This window comes from Schistocerca gregaria, chromosome 1 (assembly GCF_023897955.1).
Source record: "Schistocerca gregaria isolate iqSchGreg1 chromosome 1, iqSchGreg1.2, whole genome shotgun sequence".
Lineage (NCBI taxonomy): Eukaryota > Metazoa > Arthropoda > Insecta > Orthoptera > Acrididae > Schistocerca > Schistocerca gregaria.
The window spans coordinates 491,640,607-491,662,477 of NC_064920.1; the positions used below are offsets into that span (position 1 = coordinate 491,640,607).

General features: G+C 42.6%; 1 protein-coding gene across 5 annotated transcripts in view; it reads left to right on the top strand.

Moving 5' to 3' along the window:
- The first annotated feature begins 2,500 nt into the window (after positions 1-2,500).
- The window catches only part of LOC126353886 (potassium voltage-gated channel subfamily H member 8), a 1,477,332-nt gene continuing 1,457,961 nt past the window's right edge, over positions 2,501-21,871 (top strand). For 2 of the 5 annotated variants that reach the window (XM_050003113.1, XM_050003128.1), the window contains exon 1: positions 2,525-2,614. In XM_050003113.1, the coding sequence (XP_049859070.1) occupies positions 2,560-2,614 (55 nt within the window). In that variant the 5' untranslated portion in view covers positions 2,525-2,559. Of the gene's footprint in view, positions 2,615-21,871 lie in introns of all 5 variants that reach the window. The other 3 variants (XM_050003094.1, XM_050003103.1, XM_050003121.1) reach the window with 3 other exon arrangements.

Sequence of the window (21,871 nt, forward strand, 5' to 3'; positions counted from 1 at the left end):
AGCGTGATTTATCACTGCAAATCACTCGTTTCAGTCGTCCACTGACCAGTGACGAAGCTCTTCACACTACCTCAAGCGTCGCTTAGCACTGACCACACGAGTGTGTACCTCATGAGGAGTCGCTTCACAATTGTACTCCATCCTTCTACATCTACATCTAAATACATACACCGCAATCCACCATACGGAGCGTGGCGGAGGGTACCTCGTGCCACCACTAGCATCTTCTCTCCCTGTTCCACTCCCAAACAGAGTGAGGGAAAAATGACTGCCTATATGCCTCTGTACGAGCCCTAATCTCTCTTATCTTTGTGGTCTTTCCGCGAAATGTAAGTTGGCGGCTGAAAAATTCTACTGCAGTGAGCCTCAAATGCTGGTTCTCAAAATTTCCTCAGTGGCGATTCACGAAAAGAACGCCTCCTTTCCTCTAGGGACACCCACCCGAGTTCCTGAAGTATTTCCGTAACACTCACGTGATGATCACACCTACCAGTAACAGATCTAGCAGCCCGTCTCTGAATTTCTTCTATGTCCTCCCTCAATCCGACCTGATAGGGATCCCAAACGCTTGAACAGTACTCAAGAATAGGTCGTATTAGTGTTTCATAGGCGGTCTCCTTTATAGATGAACCACATCTTCCCAAAATTCTACCTATGAACCGATGACGAGTATTCGCCTTCCCCACAACTACCATTACATTCTTGTCGCACTTCATATAGGTCTGCAATGTTACGCCCAAATATTCAATCGACGTGACTGTGTCAAGCACTACACTACTAATGAAGTATTCAAACATTATGGGATTCTTTTTCCTATTCATCTGCGTTTACATTTATCTATATTTAGAGCTAGCTGCCATTCTTTACGCCAATCACAAATCCTGTCTAAGTCATCTTGTATACTCGTACAGTCACTCAACGACGACACCTTCCCGTACACCACAGCATCATCAGCAAACAGCCGCACATTGCTATCCACCCTATCCTAAAGATCATTTATGTAGACAGAAAACAACAGCGGAGTTACCACACTTCCCTGGGGCACTCCAGATGATACCCTCACCTCCGATGAACACTCACCATCGAGGAGAACGTACTGGGTTCTATTACTTAAGAAGTCTTCAAGCCACTCACATATTTGGGAACCAATCCCATATGCTCGTACCTTACTTAGGAGTCTGCAGTGGGGCACCGAGTCAAACGCTTTCCGGAAGTCAAGGAATATGGCATCCGTTTGACACCCTTCATCTATGGTTCGCAAGATATCATGTGAAAAAAGGGCGAGTTGCGTATCGCAGGAGCGATGCTTTCTAAAGCCGTGCTGATGCATGGACAGCAACTTCTCTGTCTCAAGGAAATTCATTGTATTCGAACTGAGAATATTTTCGAGAATCCTGCAACAAACCGATGTTAAGGATATTGGTCTTTAATTTGAAGATCCGTCCTTTTACCGATCTTATATACAGGCGTCACCTGCGGTTTTTCCAGTCGCTTGGGACTTTACGTTGGGCAAGAGATTGCGATATAGGCAAGCTAAGTAAGGAGCCAATGCAGTAGAGTACTCTCTGTAAAACCGAATTGGAATCCCATCAGGACATGGCGATTTATTTATATTCAACCCATTCAGCTGCTTCACAACCCTATGGATGTCCATCTCTATGTCTCCCATACGGGAATCTGTACGAGACGCAAACGGCGGTATGTTTGTACGATCCTCCTGCGTGAAAGGTTTCTCAAATTCACAATTTAAAATTTCAGCTTCTAACTCGATACGAACAGTCATTGTACTACAGGACCGTTGGTAGCACTCTGGATCTTACGAGTGGTTACTTTGGCTGTTTTCACGCGATATTTTTTCCCAATTACCCTCCGAAGGGCTCGATGTTCCATGTTCGTCAGAACATGTGGTCTGCCTGGTCTTGGTTTAGCTGCCGTTGTTCCCTCAGTTTCCACTTCGTAATAGTCGACTTGGACAGCTGGTGACGTCCAAGCCTAGTCCGCCGAAGCCACTGGGTTCTCCCCGCCAGTCGTTCTACTGTTATTCATCCACTGCTGGCAATCAATACCCCACTCCTCCTTTTACACTGACGCCTCTCGTGACATCATGGTGGGTCCGGATACTTTTGGTCAGATAGTGCGCTGTAGCAGACAATAGTGCGGCTTACAAACCTTCGAAAGAAGGATCGCCATTTCGGTGAGTACTATGTGTAAATGTGGACGGTGCCGTGATAAATCGACTTTGAATTGCACCGGTGTATGGCCCAAGAAGCACTATAACTCCCGTCACGAAACGGACGGCACCTGTCGCCACGGCAGCGGTACTGGCAGCTGCTGTGTGCCGGGCGCCGCTGATGAAGGGTTACTGCCGGCCGCCTTGGCGCCTCCAGGTGGGCCGCGTCGTCGGCACCCGCTCCTCCCGCGACCCCTCCCCCCATTCCACCATCCCCACCAGCTCTACCCGAGGCAGTGGCTCAGCTTGCGGCTGGCCGCTGGTGGTCCATATGCGCTTCCCGCTCAGTCATCCTCGGGCGACGTTCGGGACGCGCTCATGCGGTTGCCATGCGACGTACTTCGCCTCCCGTGCTCTTTGCCAAGAATCTCGTCAAGAAGGCTGGTAAGTGAGAAGCCATGTGAGGGCAGCGGAACACGTCTGCGTAATGAATCCGTACGATGGACGTCAGCTGATGGCCGCGCTGCTAGTGAAAATTAGTACGAACCGCGTTTGTTGACTGTTGAAAGGTAGCTGCAACCCCACGCAACACGGAGTTTCTGTAGCCCCCGTACAACACAGCACATATATAAAGCTCAGTGGACAACAATTCGAATATAAACCTTTCGGAAATGACCAAGAAGTAAATATTAAATAAGCCGGCAGCGGTGGTCTCGCGGTTAAGGCGCTCTGTCCGGAACCGCGCGACTACTACGGTCGCAGGTTCGAATCCTGCCTCGGGCATGGATGTGTGTGATGTCCTTAGGTTAGTTAGGTTTAAGTAGTTCTAAGTTCTAGGGGACTGATGACCATAGATCTTAAGTCCCATAGTGCTCAGAGCCATTTGAACCATTTTTAAATATTAAATTAGTGTGTTGGGATCTCAATTTTCTTCATGGAGTGATGGTAATTCACAGTGACCTTGTAGCCAACTTATTGTAGTGGATTTAGTCCAAAGACTTAAACGCAGTTATAACATTGGAATGAAATGTACACGGAACTAAACGCAGTTACAACATTGGAATTAGACGTCGATAATAGTGGGAAGAGGGATATCGAGTGTCCAATTTGAGAAACTAACAATGTTATGTGAAGATATACTACCACAACCCGTGTATTAATACGAATTTTATTACCGGTTTCGCAGTAAGTGCTCGAATATAGTGTTGATCGTAGCTCTAAACTTCAGACGTGTTGCCACCTGGAATGAGTAAAGATCTGCTCGTTGGCGGAGAGGTTCTAGTATTCCACGTGAGGCTGCTTTTCTTTACAGTAACTCCTAACGGTCACTGTGTCCTTTGCAGGCGACGCCCCCTTTTGATAACCAAGATTGCTGTTTTAAATTTATCTGGGCCTGCAGTGTTATATATGTCTTGTAAGCACATTATGTGTACATAAAGCCAAAACGCTGCTTTATGTAGCAGTTGTTATTGTTGTGGCTTTATTTTCATTGGCTATAGGCCTATTTCGGCTAAAAGGCCATTTTCAAGCACTCTGGAACATATAATACGGTATTTAGATCATATATCTGTGAGTTTTCGTAATAAATAATTATTTTGTACATTTGGCGTAAGACTTACTTCCATATTACGTTGCTGACGCTCGTGCTGTCAGATATCTTACTTGGTGCGTTTCAAAGCAAGGCAAAGCACAGCCAAAATTATAAATTACTTGCTAACTAATGTCTCGGCAGAGGAATCTTTTCTTTGTTGGCCAATATCGTTAAGATCTTGTTAACATTTTGTAAATTTGACAGCTTGGAGTTATGTCAGCGATGTTACATGGTTAGAGATTTGTTTTTATAGATCTATGGAGTTGTGTTATAGTAAAATCTTTGCAGCTGTATACTGTTGTTCGTTTTATGAAATTATTCGTGGTCAATAACTGCAATGAAGTTATCAAGATAGTTGGTATGTTTTAAATTGGTTTGTTCGTTTAATTTTTTATATATATTTGTCGGTATGTATATAGATTTCTGTCTCTTCCAGAAAGTTCAATATTGGGCCTTTTGGTGTTACGTGGAGAATTTGAATCGAATTTTCAATCAGGTCTATGTTGTGATTTTCAGTTTTTACATGGTTAAGTATTGTATGTGGGTTGTGCCACTGTTTCTGGTATGTTCTCGGTATCTAATATGGATATTTTTTGCCTCTTTGGCCTATATAAAATTTTCCGCAGTCATTACAATTAATTTTGTATACGCCAAGGCATGAATACACTGGTAGTTTCGTATTTCCAGAGTTAATTTGTGTCTTACATATATCGTTACGTTAAGCAATATTGCCATATGAGCTAGTTCGTTACAAATCTAGTAATTACGAAAGGTGCATCCCTTTTCAATCAGCGCACATGGAAGAAGAGGAAAAACTCATTGTTTTACGTGTTTGTCGTTATGTGACTAAAACCGTCTGGATCGTGAAATAAATTTCTTTATTTATGTTAAGCCGTTTTGGCATCATCAGGTAAAATACAAAAAATTAATAAAAAAAATTAGAGCTTACTACACAAGGTTCAGTGACAGTGTTAAAACATTTGTCTAACGGACTCCCCAGTTAGACATAAATTTTAACAATGACGCTGAGTCTTATTTTGCAAGTTCTGAACTTGTTTTATATCTGATGAGCGCGATGGACGGAAGGACGTAATATAAGTAAAGACTTTTAATAAAAGGTCTAGACAGTTACTTTCACAAGGCACCCACAATGATAGCGGATTTGAACAGAAAATTTATTTCCTTTATATGTTTGATGCTAACTTTAGAAAATTGGCTTCACGCCATCGCGAATGCTTGAAAAGACATGTTTTATTATTTAAAAAATATTTTAAAAATAATTATGTAAAATCAAAAACCAGCTATTCTTAGTTCCTCCATTTATGCAGAAAAGGGCTCTCAGTTTTAGTCCCTGAAATTAATCTTCAGGCCACAGTATTATTTTATATTCTGCTGGGTGGGTCATAACAGCAGTTATAGTACTGGGTTGATAAATTTTTGGAGTTATGTTGCCACATGAGTGCTGCCACACGTTTCGGTGGTTTGCGTCGTCCACAACGGACTAAGTGTTCTAACTTGTCAGGCTTTACATCTGATGTACTTCATAAAATTGAGACAAAAATCGTTTATTCTTCTTCTAATAAATCCGTGCCGCGTGAAGTACATCGACTTCAGATGTTTCGTCCTTTCGCTTAGAAACTGACATCGCCCTTTCGATTAGAAACTGACAAAGGCTCTATTTGGGACCAACAGAATAAATAACAATGACTGGAAGCTGTTTTCATTTACAGTGTTTGTCTTGTAGCACGGAAGCGCTTCCACTACAGTAATGGTGTCTGTTCGGGTCGTTCCCCGCCGGCGATGTCTACATTTTTTACAAGAGAGGTTTACATGCCTCCTCTGTGCCACATTGTTTCGCATCGGCACATACTATACTTTATTTTCATGGTATTCTAGTTTAGGGGTAACTTACTGTTGGTTGGTTGTGTGAACTGTGGGATTTCAGTTTCCATTATTCTTACAGGGTGACAGATTTTTTCAGTATGCAAAAGAAGCGTGTACCTTCCACATTTTCTAATATTTCAGCAGGAATTATAAATACGACGCAAGTCGGACAGATGCTTTAATCAACAATAAAGTGGGCGGCCTAGGAACGATCTTTGAAAGAAGCCTCATAAAATCGTTGCACCATTTAACACTTCACATTTGGCTGTCAGCATCTTCTCCTCGCGCAGCTGTGCACAAACGTCAACTAAATCTCCACAAAGTAACAACAGTGCATCGACTGATCAATTCTAAAACTTTTACTTGACTTCGGTACTGCAACTGGCTTTTGCAGGCTGTGCTTCATGTAGAAATACTGATTTCCACCAAACGGTACAAACAGTGCTTGCGTCATGCAGAAAACTCGCTGAACTACGAAGTCTATGAATTTGTAGTACCAGCTCAGATGAGAAAGTATCAGTCAAGATGTATGATACAGAAGTTGGTCATTTCAGTGGTCGGATGTCGGAAAGGATTTCAAATTCGTCAGAACAACAATGTTACTATACGTCAACGATTAGCAAACTGGTGAAAACGGGGTAATACGTAGTAATAATCCTAGGGACATGAAAGGGAAGCAGTGGTTGGGAAGGGGGTGAGACAGGGTTGTAGTCTCTCCCCGATGTTATTCAGTCTGTATATTGAGCAAGCAGTGAAGGAAACAAAAGAAAAATTCGGAATAGGTATTAAAATCCATGGAGAAGAAATAAAAATGTTGAGGTTCGCCGATGACATCCTATTTCTGTCAGAGACAGCAAATGACTTGGAAGAGCAATTGAACGGAATGGATAGTGTCTTGAAAGGAGGATATAAGATGAATATCAACAAAAGCAAAACGAGGATAATGGAATGTAGTCGAGTTAAGTTGGGTGGTGCTGAGGGAATTAGGAAATGAAACACTTAAAGTAGTAAAGGCGTTTTGCTATTTGGGGAGCAAAACAACTGATGATGGTCGAAGTAGAGAGGATATAAAATGTAGACTGGCAATGGCAAGGAAAGCGTTTCTGAAGAGAAATTTGTTAACATCGAATATAGATTTAAGTGTCAAGAAGTTATTTCTGAAAGTATTTGTATGGAGTGTAGCCATGTATGCAAGTGAAACATGGACGATAAATAGTTTGGACAAGAAGAGAATAGAAGCTTTCGAAATGTGGTGCTACAGAAGAATGCTGAAGCTTAGATGGGTAGATCACATAGATAATGAGGAAGTATTGAATAGGATTGGTGGGAAGAGAGGTTTGTGGCACAACTTGACCAGAAGAAGGGATCGGTTGCTAGGGCACGTTCTGAGGCATCAAGGGATCACAATTTAGTATTAGAGGACAGCGTGGAGGGTAAAAATCGTAGAGGGAGACAAAGAAATGACTACACTAAGCATATTCAGAAGGATGTAGGTTGCATTAGGTACTGGGAGATGAAGAAGCTTGCACAGGATAGAGTAGCATGGAGAGCTGCATCAAACCAGTCTCAGGACTGAAGTCCACAACAACAACAACTCCTATCAGTTGGATGCCGCTGATTTGAGTAAACTACGTAAAGCTAACGCAGCCGATAGTACAATGACGACAATACCTCCAGGTGTGCTTGATTTGAGTACAACTGCCTGATATAAAATCAGCTGTTAGTAAAACTGAAAGTACTAAAACTGAAAATACCTTTTACTTCTCTTCTGCAGTACGTAACAACAGTTATGACCATCTACATGTGTAAGAACTGGGCGTTTCAACCACCCGAGTTTGTTGTAGAGGACGTTCTATTTCGTACAGCTATTTATCCATCTATCCTACACCTTGCACTTACCTTTGCCACCAGATAAATGTCTTTCCTTGTTGATGTGAAATAGTACGACTTAGACTCGATTGATTCTTTAAACGACCGATGATGGAAATGAGAATCATCAGTTAGAATTAACGGCAATCAGGCGTTCATTACATTAGATTCACAGTTGGCCGTCTCTGACCCGTGTGCCTATTACTAACCAGTGTTCTGCTTCCTGTTACAGTAAAGAATTAACGATAGTTCTTCAATAGGCCAATTCATGAAATTAGATACGATATTTTTTCAATGTTTTAGAGCAGGTCTACTGCCCTAAATAGTCGCACTTTTTTCAATAATCACATTTATGTTTCTCCATTATCATCCACACCCGACGGTCCCGGTCGTTGCCACAACTAGGCCAATGTTTAATTCCGGAATCGCTAAAAACAATAAATTAATGTATGTACAATAACGCTTGTTTATTGTAATTAACAAATACTTTAATATCCAACACTGGTTACTCATGAGATCTGTACATACTGTCACGTCCAGTAGTATACACCTGGCCAGGTTCTAATTCTGCAGACAAGTCATGGGCTGTGGCGGTTCCAATCATTGCAGGCTGTTAATGGTATGCGGTGTTCCAGAATGGCTGTTTCTAGCTCCAGACGAACTCTGGCGAATGACTGAGTGTAAGAGAACTGACTGTTCGTTGCAGAATGAACTCTCTGAAGACTGTTACGCCAAGTCTATCTTGCAGCCTAGGGGCCTGCGAGTTACATCGCCATGTAGACAGCTGCTCTGGGTTCGTGTATTCGGCTGCGGCTGCTGGAGACCACACGGTCATCGCTTGTTGCTGTCAGAGCGTCATGATATCATCGTTGGCACCCATGACGAACATGGCTGTGTGGTACACCTGATGTGGGCAGCCTCAGTGAACAACCACTGAAGCTGACGTTGGTCCAGGCCTCTTCCAGATCTGCGCTACGCCGAATGCCTGTAGAATGGCTGGGAGGCTTACCCAGGAGCGGCGCGGGACGCAGAAGTACCAATAATGGCACTTTGTATCGACCATGAACGCTAACTGCTTGTACACGAGTCGCAACAGACATTCCGTGACTATGCAGTGACTTCGGCCGTGCTGTTTCATTGCTTATCCAGAACTTGTCCTTCAAAGCTACAGTCAGTATAACACGAAACGAGGTGTTTCGGTATATTCTCGGCTTGTTTACGAGTGAGGGACCACTGGACGTGCAGGTTGTGGAAGCTGTGGCATTGACTCATCATTCATGAACCGTTGAAGCTTGAGTGCAACACGAAGCTGCACATTGTCCTACCGGTAATCGGTTCCAAGATGTGCTTGACGATAGAGAGCAATAATAGGCTTTTCACATCTCAGTGATGTGGTGACTGCATGCTAGTCATGTATGTCAGGTTCAAGAGTAATGGAATACATTAGAATCTGTAACACAGTTCCATGTGCATAGGAAAGGCCACGCCGCCACCAGCTGCAAATATTGTCGTTGCGGTGATTCAGGAATAACAGTTTCCCGTAAAATACGGTAGTACGCCATTCACCCCCATAGAGCAGTTGTCATTAGTTTAGTTTAATGATTTGTGTGTCCCATCTGTCATCTGCGACAAATCGTTATAAGGTACACTTGTCAGCTGATTTACAAATATTATGCATGTACGAATGCGTGATCTCGCGTCGATATCCATTAATAAAGTGGTCTCGGGTTTCAAGCCGCATCAAGTGGTTAACTCCCCACAAGCTTTCGGCAGAGATCACCTCTGCCATTGTCATTGACAATGACAGAGGAGTGGTCTGCCGAAAGCTCGAGGATAATTAACCACTTGATGCGGCGTGAAACCCGAGAATATTTTGTAAATGCTCAGTGAAAATATAGCAACGTACTGACTATTTACATAACTGTATTTCGATTTCAACCACAATCTAAAATAATTTAATGAATGTGGAACAAGCATACATATTACCTATCCGGAAATTCCTCTCTTTAGTATGAATCGTTATACATTAAATTCTTTCATTTTGTTTTTTAAGAAGTTTTCATTTTCTACTAATAGATTTGATGTCAAAGGGAAGTTGTTGAATGAACTGTGCAACACAATTAAAGAGCCACTTTTTCGAAACGGCGTAATTGTCTCGCGCTACGAGGTAAGTTTGAAAATTGGCTCAAAGATGGGCGCGAAGTACGGGGGCTGAAAATACATTTGCATTATTTGTTGCTTTAGATCGTATTTCAGTTTCGTTGAATTGTTTGTAACGGTCTGTAGTTGCTCTGCCCTGTACACCAAAGAAAAAACTGTCGTCGTAGTGTACTCCAAGGGCAGCGATCATGTCCTATGGGACTGCTGGCCCACAATGTCATGAAAGAAGGGTGGAACTGTCCAGGAAGCTGTCAGCAGCGTCGAAGGTTGTCAAGAAAGTCGCCGTTCTGAACTCCATTGCGGAGGTGGTAAAATAAGGGATGAAATGTGGGTAAGAGGAGCTGTGACAACCTCCTGATCGTATGACACGTCCACGGTGGTGTTGGGCAGAATTTTGGTCAAATTTGGTGCCAATGTAACATGAACGTCTGAGCTGTGGCCTTTTCATCGCATGTGTCAACTTTTTTGTTGTTGTTGGAAGCTTCACCGAGCCCGAGGCTGACGTAATAATTCACCACGCTTTTGCACCATTACAGAGTATGTTGTAGGCACCGTTGAACCAAATTTCAAACTTATACGTCGCCATTGGAGGCAGTTACCGGGTTTCAAAGAAAACTGATCGTTTAATTGTGTTATACAGCGTACTTTTATGTGCTCGTCGTGCTTCATGTCACCCCAGACACATGATCCTAGGTATTTAACGGTTGATACTGTCTCCTGTGATTCATGACTTCTCGTATAATCCAGGAGCAAGGTATCTTTCCGCCTAATTATTCACAATACGTCACGTTTCTTTATGTTGGGTATTGCCAATGATTGATATGGCCTGACGGATTTGCTACTCAGGCGACATCTAATGAGTAGTCGACATTCGGCGCCAGCAAGATCCTCTGGCACACCATTCTGCAGTTGTTGTTTCTTTGATAACAACACAGTAACTCTGCCTCCCATTACACATGGAGAGCTGCCTCTTGTGACACCTGGTGGTCAATTCCACATTACGTAGAAGTGTCCGTATGCTTTTGACCAGTTAGTGTACGCTTATAGTTACGAGTTTTGAGCGGATTTAGGTAATTTTCTATTGGAAATTTTGGAAATTTGTGGTAAGTTCTGTGGAACTAAACTGCTGAGGTCATCGGTCCCTAGGTTTACACACTACTTACTCTATCTTAAACTAACTTACTCTGACAAAAAACACACACACACACACACACACACACACATCCATGCCAGAGGGAGGACTCGAACCTCAGGCAGCTGCTTGGACCGTATTCCGTTGTCACTTATTTCAGTAGTTTCGGTCTCTGTGTTCAAGTGATGTTGACAATGTTGAACCGTATTACCAGCACGATCTTTCGAAATGAAACAATTTCCGGAAACAGAACTAAGTATTTCGGCTTTCTCGGTGTTAGCCTTCTTTTTATGTGCCAGAATAACCACCGAGTGACAGCAAAGATGAATTCAGTCGCTTCGCTGACGTTGTTTAAACCCATAAATCTTAGAATTTTTCCATCATATGTAGAGACAAAATTTGAAACTTCTGAATTTTCTCGCAAGTGCTCTCCTTACGTCCACTCTGATTTCATTCAACATTTTTTTGCCAACACGGCCTTGATTTCTTTTAAATATTTTACGAAGCGTTTTTTACTTTCAAAACATTCTCACGCCGTTTTCGACACACGGTACTTGTCCCCAGACCTCAAAATCTCACAGAATACGGTGTCCCCGTAACGATTACCTGGGCTCCTTCCAGTGACGGACAAGTCAGAGATAAGAAAAAAGTCACATGACAACATAATCCTAGGAGAAAGTCAGGAGAGGTGGATAAATAAGGAGACACTAACTTGAAAGAAGTGAAATGACAATTCACGCAGCTCGCATAGGACATGGCATATTTAAGAGCATTGAAATGTATAAAGGGCCCACGTATAAAAGTCGCTTTCCGTCGTTCTGCTACCGCCAAGGTCAGCTTAGTACAGTGTGGCTGAACACACATTGCTAACGCCAGGTGGTAGTCATCACACCTCGTGCTATGATTTGTTAACGAGATCTCGCTGCCGCATTTGTTTACCTACGGCCAGCGTTGACAGAGAGAATTGTGTCGAACGTGAAATGTTTCAGCTGCTCCGCCTCCGTGATGAAATGTGGGGTACCCAGTGGCACGTAACGACTCTCCCTCCGACGAGTCCTTGCTTTCGACTTATAAAGTAACTGTTTTGTGTTTTTGGACTAAAGATAATTCAGTGCACTGTACTCATCGGAAAACAATCATTACTTGTGAAAGTAATTGCAGTCCTGCTCCAAAAGAACGTTACAAAACTAATACTGATCGCGATGTACGATCTCGTGGATAGCGTAGAACGTTTCGTGATGCTGATATACAACGACCCAGTAGTAAACAGGATAGATTCGAAGTTAGAAAATTGCACCGGAATGCTGGAAGAAATATAAAAAGAAAAAGGAAGGAAGTGAAATCATAGGATAATATGTCATCGATGGTAATGTGAGATGTAGCATACGTGAGGAAGGATAAGTAGGGAAATCGGCCTTGTCTTTTTCAAAGGACATTTGACGCAATGAGTTTGGAGAAACTAAGAAAAACACAAAACTCGATAGCTTTGCAACTGCGTCAGCACGATAGGTGCCGGATTTCTCCTCTGATCAGGCCAACAACGGCTTCGTTAACTTGGTTGGCCTGATGTACTCGACGATGACCTTTAGCTACATTGTTTAAAGGCTCTACCTAAGAAATACCAAAATTGAGATCAGCCTGAAGATACCTAAATAAGGGGAAACGAGTAGTTGATAAATAAAACAACTAAAATTGTAACAAAGACTGTTTTCAACTAATACTATATAGAATATACTTAAATACGAGGAGAATCTATTACTGATTGTTTACACCATAGGGAGATCTCACCGGAAGTCTTAAGGAAATGCAATTGATGCATCAAGGCGGTAGTGTGCATTTTCCATTTTGGACCATTGTTTATTACTCTGGGATGCTTAACAGTTATAGTTATGGATGATAATGAAAAGCTATGTATTTCTTCACCGATTCATTTAGCGCCAAAAAAGCAACACGGAGCTTCTGAACCAACATCAGTGATTCACTGTCACCCGCACATCGCCATGTGACTTGCAGAGTACATTCGAAGATCTGTATGAAACAGACGAACGGATGAGAAGCAAATCTACAGAATTAGATTCGTCAATAACATACACATTTTGATTTTTTCGCCATGCCGGTATTGTCAGCGTTCCATAAAATGTTTTTGCTGTCAGCTACCTTCATAACCGTATAGCAGTGGAATAGAAAATGTTTTTAGTAACATTGGGGTCTACTTACATTTATTTTCTGGATTTCGATTCAGTACGCATTAATAGATACCCAAACCCACAACTCCTATATAACTTATTTTTGTTGATGTCGTGTCGCCCAGAGTTATTCTGCTGCATTTGATGTTTGAAATGTTGTGAGGTGTCAATAAAAACAACAGTGTTAAGTAATTTGTTATTGTCATTCACCGCAAATAAAACATATCTGATGCACAGTAATGTGGTTCGTATTAGTGTTGCCATCACACCCTTAATAACAAGTCATAGCGTGTCATCCGACATGACGCAATTAGCTTTGTGCAGGTAAAATGGAAATGAGCGTTTGACGTCACTGACTGGGAAGCCCCTTGCGGGGCAGGTCCGGCCGCCTTGGTGCAGCTCTTATTACATTCGACGCTTCATATGGCGACCTGCGCACCGGATGGTGATGAAATGATGATGAAGACAACACACACTCAGTCCCTAAGCGGAGAAAATCTCAGACCCAGTCGGGAATCGAACACAGGCCCGTCCAAAGCTATTCACACAAGTTCTGGTAAGATCATGATGACCTCCTCCTACAGTTGAAACAGCTACGTGGGTAAGTCGAGACGCCTAGGAATAGTGTCGAGTGAATCACACTGTTGTAGTTCAACGTCCACCCACACAATGCAAATCGGAGGAAGGGAGTGGTTCAGCGATTTCGTCGGGAAACATTGCAACATCCTGCATAACGTCCGGATCTCTCACAATGGATTTTCTCATCTTTGGCGACTTTAAGACAGACATGTGTGGGGGCAGTTTCATGAAATACAGGATTAGGCGCGGTTGTGAATCCATCAGCGACCGACCACATTCTATGAAACTGTAATTGATCGTCTCCTGTCCCAGTGGGATAAACGCGTGTGGTGATTACATTTGAATGTAACCATTCGATGGTCCATCTATGGCGGCTGTTTGGTTTTCATTTGACTGCCCCTTACATGAGTTATTCGGAAAGTAAGAAACGATCGTAGCGAAATGGAAACCACGATGAAAATCAAACCTGTTTTATTTGTAACAGCTACACCTTCCAGCTACTTCTCCTCATAGCTGCCCCTTTAACTTAGACATCTGTCGTAGAGGTGGACTAACTTCCTGATACACCTGTCATAGAAGGCAGCCTCCTGTGCTCTCCGACGATATTCTACGCTCTACTGCAGCTCTTTGACTGTGTCAGAATGTTGTCTTCACAGCCAGCAGTTCATTTGAGCAGGGATGAAAATCGGAGGAAGCAAAGTCCGCGCTGTACCATGGATGATCAAACATTTCCCATCGAAAACGCTCCAAGAGTGGCTTAGAACAGTCATGAAAAAGGAAATACATGACAGTCACTTCATGCAGGGTTGCTTGAAATTGGGCGAAATTTCGCGGCAGCAGCCCGTTCTTGTCGGGAGACACTATTTTCTAGGCATCTTTATCCACTCGCTGTGCAGTCAGGTCTGAGAAGAGTGACGGGTCTCTATCTAGAGGCATAATAGAGGCCCAATGCTTCATCGGATTTTCACTATGGTTTCCACCTCACAACCAATCGTTTCTTACTTTCCAAAAACACCTCGCGTATGAAATGGTTGAATTTTATCTCAAATACTTTTTGTCAAGGAAAGATACTCGCATTTGGAAAGTTGCCGATACATTTAATATATGCTTTAGCCAATAAGCATTGATTTAAGTATTATCATTCAGCTACAGTCAGTTATTTGAGTAACAATATGTTTTAGCTGACGCTAGTTACTTGTAATATTGTAGTTTTGGTTTCACACATCGACAGACTCCTCAGTTGCTTTAAACGCATCTTAACACGGTAACTCGCATATCCTTGCGATGGGTGTTTCACAGCCAGTCCAGGACAGACACACGGCGTCACGTGGGGCTTAGCCGTGGCCTCCGGCGGCCACACGACAGTCTTACGTGTTAGAGAAACTGTCCGAGCTATGTCTAGCTGTGGCCTCGTTTCAGATTTCGTGTAATTGATACATGGAAGTAACCCACACAAAATATTTTATGCTACTGCAGATAAGAGGTTGTCCTAACTTTTCATAATTGTTAGTAAATTTAGTCATAGTTTCTTAACAGGAAACAAAAAGAGATAATTTTGATCACTCGATGAGAGCTGATACACTTAAGTTAGAGACTCACGCTGTTAAGCAAATTCTGTGTTGCAGTCCAAGATGTCCGTTACGTTAGTTGCACGAGAACAAACATTTACTGCGTGAAAATTTGGGTTTTTATGAACAAAGAACCGTCAGTTTGAAGGGATCGATGAGTCCCAAACTTACAAAAACGAGCGAGACGTTTAACAGAAGTGTACCCACAACATGCAGCACATTTCATGTGATTATGCGCGCTACAAACGAATTTGTTTTGTTTGTTCGTAGACCTCAGAGGGACACCAGATGACGCTATCTGTTGATAGTCTGACTTCCACCTTCACAGGTTGAGAATCAAAATATACTAATGCGAACATACCTGTGCTGGTTGCGTAACTACGAGAAATGCCTTATCCATAAAGAGAAAGTAATCTTCAGAATACTTTTGATTGAGAGCTGAGGTGCAGAAAGTGACTGAATGGATCCAAAAAATGGTTCAAATGGCTCTGAGCACTATGGGACTTACTGCTGAGATCATCAGTCCCCTAGAACTTAGAACTACTTAAAGCTAAATAACCGAAGGACATCACACACATCCATGCCCGAGGCAGGATTCGAACGTGCGATTGTAGCGGTCGCGCGGTTCCCGACTGAAGCGCCTAGAACCAATTTTATGTAAGCGTTTATGCATATTAGGAGGGGTACACACACTAGCTCATTTGGGATGAGCGGGGTTCATAAATCTACTCGGTTTTCTAATTTAAAAGTGCGTGGTTTCTATAGATCAGAGTAAGAGTTTGCTGGGATTATTCCTTGACTTTCATGTGACGCCCTCTCTAGATTTTGTATGGCCAGGAGTCTATTGTCGCTGTTTTCCTAGCTCAACTGTTCTCATCAGGTAGAATTTCTTCTCTTTTCAAATTCTAAACTATGTATTGAGTGCTGCCAAATATTCGTTGTTTCAAGCGTCCTCTGCATTTGGTGATTGTACGTCTCTTTCACAATATTTTCTCGTATTTTCTTTCTTTGTATGTGTTTGTGCTCAAAGTGGCTGGTGTGTGTTGTCTGTTGGTATCTTCTGACGACCTGCTGAAGTATGTTTGTTTTCGCAGTTGGAAGACGGGCGAGAGCTTGAGATGTAGTGTATTTTGAAATTCACTCGTCTGTTGTCAGCTTCAAAAGAGTGGAGTGTCCGATGTTTATTTAGTCGTTAACAATATTCTTCTGTTCTACCGTCTGTGCGTGATATTTGGTTTACAGTCGTTATTTGGTCCAGAGGTCATAAAATTAATGTTGAAATTTTGCTTCTTAGAGATTATTGGTCCTATAGATTACAATTATTATCGAACAGCCGGAGCTGTACTTCCAGGCTTCCACACATTCATTGGACGAATCAGAAATAACATTCCAGAAGTAACGGCAAGTGTGTAAAATGCCATTAGTAGTATGACGAAAGAAAAGGGGCCTGTAGATGATAATTTTTCAATAGAAACAATTAACAATGATAAAAAAGGTTGAATGAGTTGCTCAGTAATTTGTAGAATGTCGTGCATGATGACACTGGAGAAAACATTGTAAGAACGCTGTATTTGTCTTACATATGAATTTAGGAGGTAGGTAACACACCAATAACTACACTTTATAAGCCTCCACCCCGTAATGCACAGATTATTCACACGACCTATTACAGACTACTCAAAAAAAAAAAAAAAAAAGTATTAATCAAGGAAGGGACTGGCTGGCTTTATAACAAGGTACAACTCAATGGACAGTTTTCATGCCGTGATAAAATATAAAATTGTAGAGCGTAGCAATTGGCATGAACTACTACTCTGTCTGTTCGTTAGGAATTATTACCCAGTCTCAGAGAAATGTTTTCTACGGCTAACCTTACACATCAGGAGGGCAGGAAATTTAGAACTGGAAGAGGACTTATTTAAAGTGTTTCGATATCAATAAACTCAGTAACTCTGCAATAACTTTACATATCTATAATCAGGAAAAACTAAGAGTCTATTTGTTAGTGGGTGTATGTGAACCATCTTCGTGTGCTGGTAGCGCCGTACTATTTACCTACACGCACACAAACGTGAACAGCTAATTGAAGATATTAAAACAGAACAGTATGCAATGGAACGAACTGCAAACAATTGAAATGTGTGTTTTGTAGGTGGTGTTCTTAGGGATGTGTCGGCGAGTGGTTTCATACCGGTGGTGGGTGGAGAAGCAGACATGGCCGACAGTCACCTTGTTATTGAAACCATCTGCTAATAAACATAAACAAATGTAAAAGAGTGTGGAATTAAAAAGAGAAACTTACAGACATAAAAATACAGAAAATTTTTATCTAGCTATAGTTTATGTTGTGGCTGACCATTAATCTCCAATTCTTACAAATATTAGTGTTTTCTCAACCTTTTGGTAATTCTTCTATCGTAGAAGAAGAAACAAAACCTAACCAGCAGTTGCAATTCGAAGTTGTTTCCGATGGATGCATCTTTCCCTCTCGATCTAAGTTTGGTGTTTCATAAATATGTCCCATACCGATTTATATTGTGAAGAGTGACGTTATCTCTTCGGGAAGTAATTACCCCTCATGGCTGAACACTATTTGTACGATAACTTCTGAATAAACCAGATTTCTTCGTCGGCAGATTCTTCAAAAATAGCAATAACGCTAAAGAAAAGAGGTTAACCTGAAGCAGAAAACCCCAAATATAACTTATGCTGACTTCTGTACCGTCACAGTATCTATACAACTAAACTGTTAACCTGGTTCATGTTTCGTGGTTAACGGAGAGTGATTCTAGTTATAGGATGCCTATCTAAAAGCTTGCAGGGGCAACAAAAATTTTGATTTTCATAATTTCATATCATTATTGGCTGACTTTACAAATTTTAACCGGTGTCGTACTCTATTCGTTAAGAGGTTTATGTTAGTTACATTAAGTGCGATAGGCCTACTACTGGATAACTCACAGCAACAAATACCCACGTAATATGCATCCAATATTTGAGAATGAGAACACTTAGTGATCTGCAGCAGACATTACACGCAATTTCAAACTATTACGAATCTTTTTCTCTCTGACACCTCCTGCAAAGAAAAGAAAAGAAATATCGCTTACTATACTTTCGCTGTTCCTGCAGTAACACCGCCGCACCTGGCATGACGTTTCAATTTCTTATTTATTTACTACCAGCTCTATTCGCAGCGCAGTTTTTAGACAGTATGTACGCCTATCACTTGTACTTAAAAATTTATGTAACTGATCGATACTTAGTGCAAGAGATGTGACGTCATAAACATTGAGATAGAGGGCTACAAGAAAGACAGGCCGCGGCGCGTCCGTCACGAAGATAAGCCTGAACTCACTTGTTCACTCAGCTCAGCAGAGAAACTATGTTTCTAAGCCCCCGCAACTGGAATCTGGTATTATAGAGACTTACTGATTGCTGCAACAAAAACATAGCTTTGCAGTGTGCTGTAATTTAAGCTCTATGCTCGACATAAATGGTATAATGGCTAGTATATTACATTTCGTCTCTTCTGCTTAACAGACTTTATTTCATAGAGAATGTGCAGTCTCACCTAACCGGTGAGCATTTTGGCATGATTTTACACTGATTATGATTACATACCTAAAGGCCATATGTCAGTCTGTGGCACGGATAACAGCGGCGACGCGTCGTGGCGTGGAAGCAATGAGGCGACAGCAGATCGCTGGAGGGAGCTGGCACCACACCTGCACACACAATTCACCTCATTCCCAGAAATTCCGGGCAGGGGAGCGATGAGCTCTGATGCCACGTTCAATCACATCCCAGATGTGTTCTATCGGGTTCAGATCTGGCGAGCTTGGGGCATGGGGGAGCAGCACGTCAATAAGAACTCGCTACTGTGTTCCTTGAGCCACTCCATCACACTCCTGGCTGTGGTGTGTGGTGTGGTGTGTACGTACGTGTACGTACGTGTACGTAGTGTACCTAGTCTGTGTACATAGGTGTGTGGTGTACGTAGTCTGCAGCCAGTGTACGAGACTCCTCTGCCATCATGGTGTGTTGCACGAGCTTCATTCCCCCACGTGAATGTTTCCCAGAGCATAATGGAGCCGCCGCCAGGTTCTCACCATCTTGCAATACAGGTGTCAAGGACCTGTTGGCCTGGAAGACGACGAATTCGCACCCTCCATTGGGTACGATGAAGAGGGTGTCGGGATTCATCAGACAATGCAGTACTCTGCCACAGAGCCAATGTCCAATGACGATGATCACTTGCCCATTTCTGACGTAGTTACCAATATCGTGGTTGGCATATGCACGGGTCGTCCGCTGCGGAGGGCTATCTGTAGGATTGTTTGGTGCGCTGTGTGATTGTACACTGCCCAGCATTAAGATATGATGTTACCTCCTCCACAGCTCGTCGCCTGTCCTGCTTCACAGTCTGTCCAGACTACGGCGTCAGATACCTGTGATAATGGGTGGCTGCCCAATCCCCCGATGTCTGGACGTATGCAATACATGTGTTTAAGCGCTCCTTGGACGCCGGACACTTAGTGTGGTTTGCGAAATTCTTGCACCGAGCTTCTGAGGCATCACAATGTGCCTTTGGTCAAACAGATCACACATCTTCCGCATTCTACACACTGAGAGCACAAAATTCAAATGGCTCAAAGCACTATGGGACTTAACAGCTCAGGCTATCAGTCCCCTAGACTTAGTACTACTTGAACCTAACTAACCTAAGGACACCACACACATCCATGCCCGAGGCAGGATTCGAACCTGCGACGGCAGCAGCAGCACGGTTCCGGACCGAAGCTCTGTCACAGCGGCCGGCCTGAGAGCACGCTCACTGATACTACATGCGCTGTGCATGTGTCTGTCAAGCTTTCATTCCTCGCCAGGTGACGCTGCAATCACTTGGTCGGGTTTATATCGATGGCAAGTTGATGGTCATAATGTTCTGGCTGATCAGTGTAGTTGTGCTGTACCCATTACAGCAGTAACAAATTATTAGTAGACCTGAGTACTCCCGGTCGGTGTAGCGCTAAAAAAAGTAAGACTCCATAATAATTAATTTCTGGAGAAGTTAAAATTTCTCGTTTGTACGTAAATATTGAATTACGTGTTAACAGGTGCAGAACGAATTTCTTCTGCTAAGCCGAGCTACCTAGCGATCTCAGGCGTACCTTTTAGATGTACGCCCCACGGCCTGTCTCGTGGGCCTCGCATTGAGATGAGTGAGAAACTACTTTTTACTCAAAATAGAGCGGCTATTACCCAGACTTTACTCACCCATTGTTCCATTGTTCGATAATGACAGCACTTAGCGGGTCCAAACAAAGTTTCAACGTAATTTGATACTTTCGTGGCCACTGGTTGACTAACTGCCTATTGGCTTCTGTCTCTGGTTCTTCGGCCGACGATCAACTAATAATTTTACTGACGTCAGTAAAATCATTAGATGAACGTCGGCCGAAGAACCTGAGACAGAAGCCAGTAGGCAGTTTGTCATAATTTAATTAGAAGTTTGAAGCTGTTTTATACATGGGAATTAGATCCCTTAAAGAGTCGGGGATATACAAGTAAGGAACTATTAATTACAGCTCAGGACCCTCTTGATATCCTGAGAATTCATACACAGGGTTGTTTCTCTCCGCAGGAAAACTAAAACAAAGCCGCTGGGATTTTCTTTCATGGATTGCGAGAACGAACACGCTTGGTGAGGTGGACTCCGGATGCGCAGCAGCAATACTCTGGCCCTGAGTCATGGCTTGCGGCCCGCTCTCGGAATGCCACGGGCTGTGCCACTGCCAGTGACAGCAAACACTGTCGCTGTCCTTAGCCGCGAAACTCTGCGGCCAAGCCTGTGATACGCACTTACCTAGACCCCTCTCCTATTTCTGCTTGTCTTTCGTCTTATTCGCGAAGTTCGCGAGACTGCGAACAGCTGACAGTGAAACTTCTTTATTTAAATGTGTGTCTGTACTTAAATTTCAGAATGACTGAGAAGACGAAACTTCTACGTTATTTGATTCTGAAACAGCTGACTAAAACTGAACGTACTGTGCCTACTTTCTCTTTGCTTTTTGTTATCATGTCAACACTGACCCACAGTATTCTAGCGCAACGCAATGTGACTGCTCATGCTATATAAAAACACACCTGACTTCAAATAATTAATAAAAAAGAATGGCCCTGAATAAGAAGCAATTCTGACAATAACCTACACATTTCATTAAGCACTTGCATCACAAAAATCTTTATTACGCGAACAACTGCAATACATCGAGCGTCAATACTGCAAGCTAAATAAAATATTCTAACTACTAAAGCCACTAACTACTAATAGGCATGTAGTTAGCAAAGGAAAGATTTTGTTGTAAACCAAATGTATTTTTTACCTTAATAATGTGACATCCAGTTCAAACACGAATATAAATCGTCATTGACTTCCACTAAAAAGATATTAATCATGAATAATTTTCAATCTCCAAGTCAGATAATTTCAGATCGTTAGTGTTCGCTAACACTTCAGACCTCTACCCTCCATCAATGCTAACTCTCACATTTAACATCAATCACTGCTGACTGTTCACCCCCAACGGCCCAACAGTACTTCCATCTCTGCTGGCGACCAACTTCCAACTTCCAACTGCTCACCACTACTGGCGATTAATTTCCAAGCCGGCTGCGGTAGCCGAACGGTTCTCGGCCCTTCAGTTCGGAACGGCGCGACTGCTACGG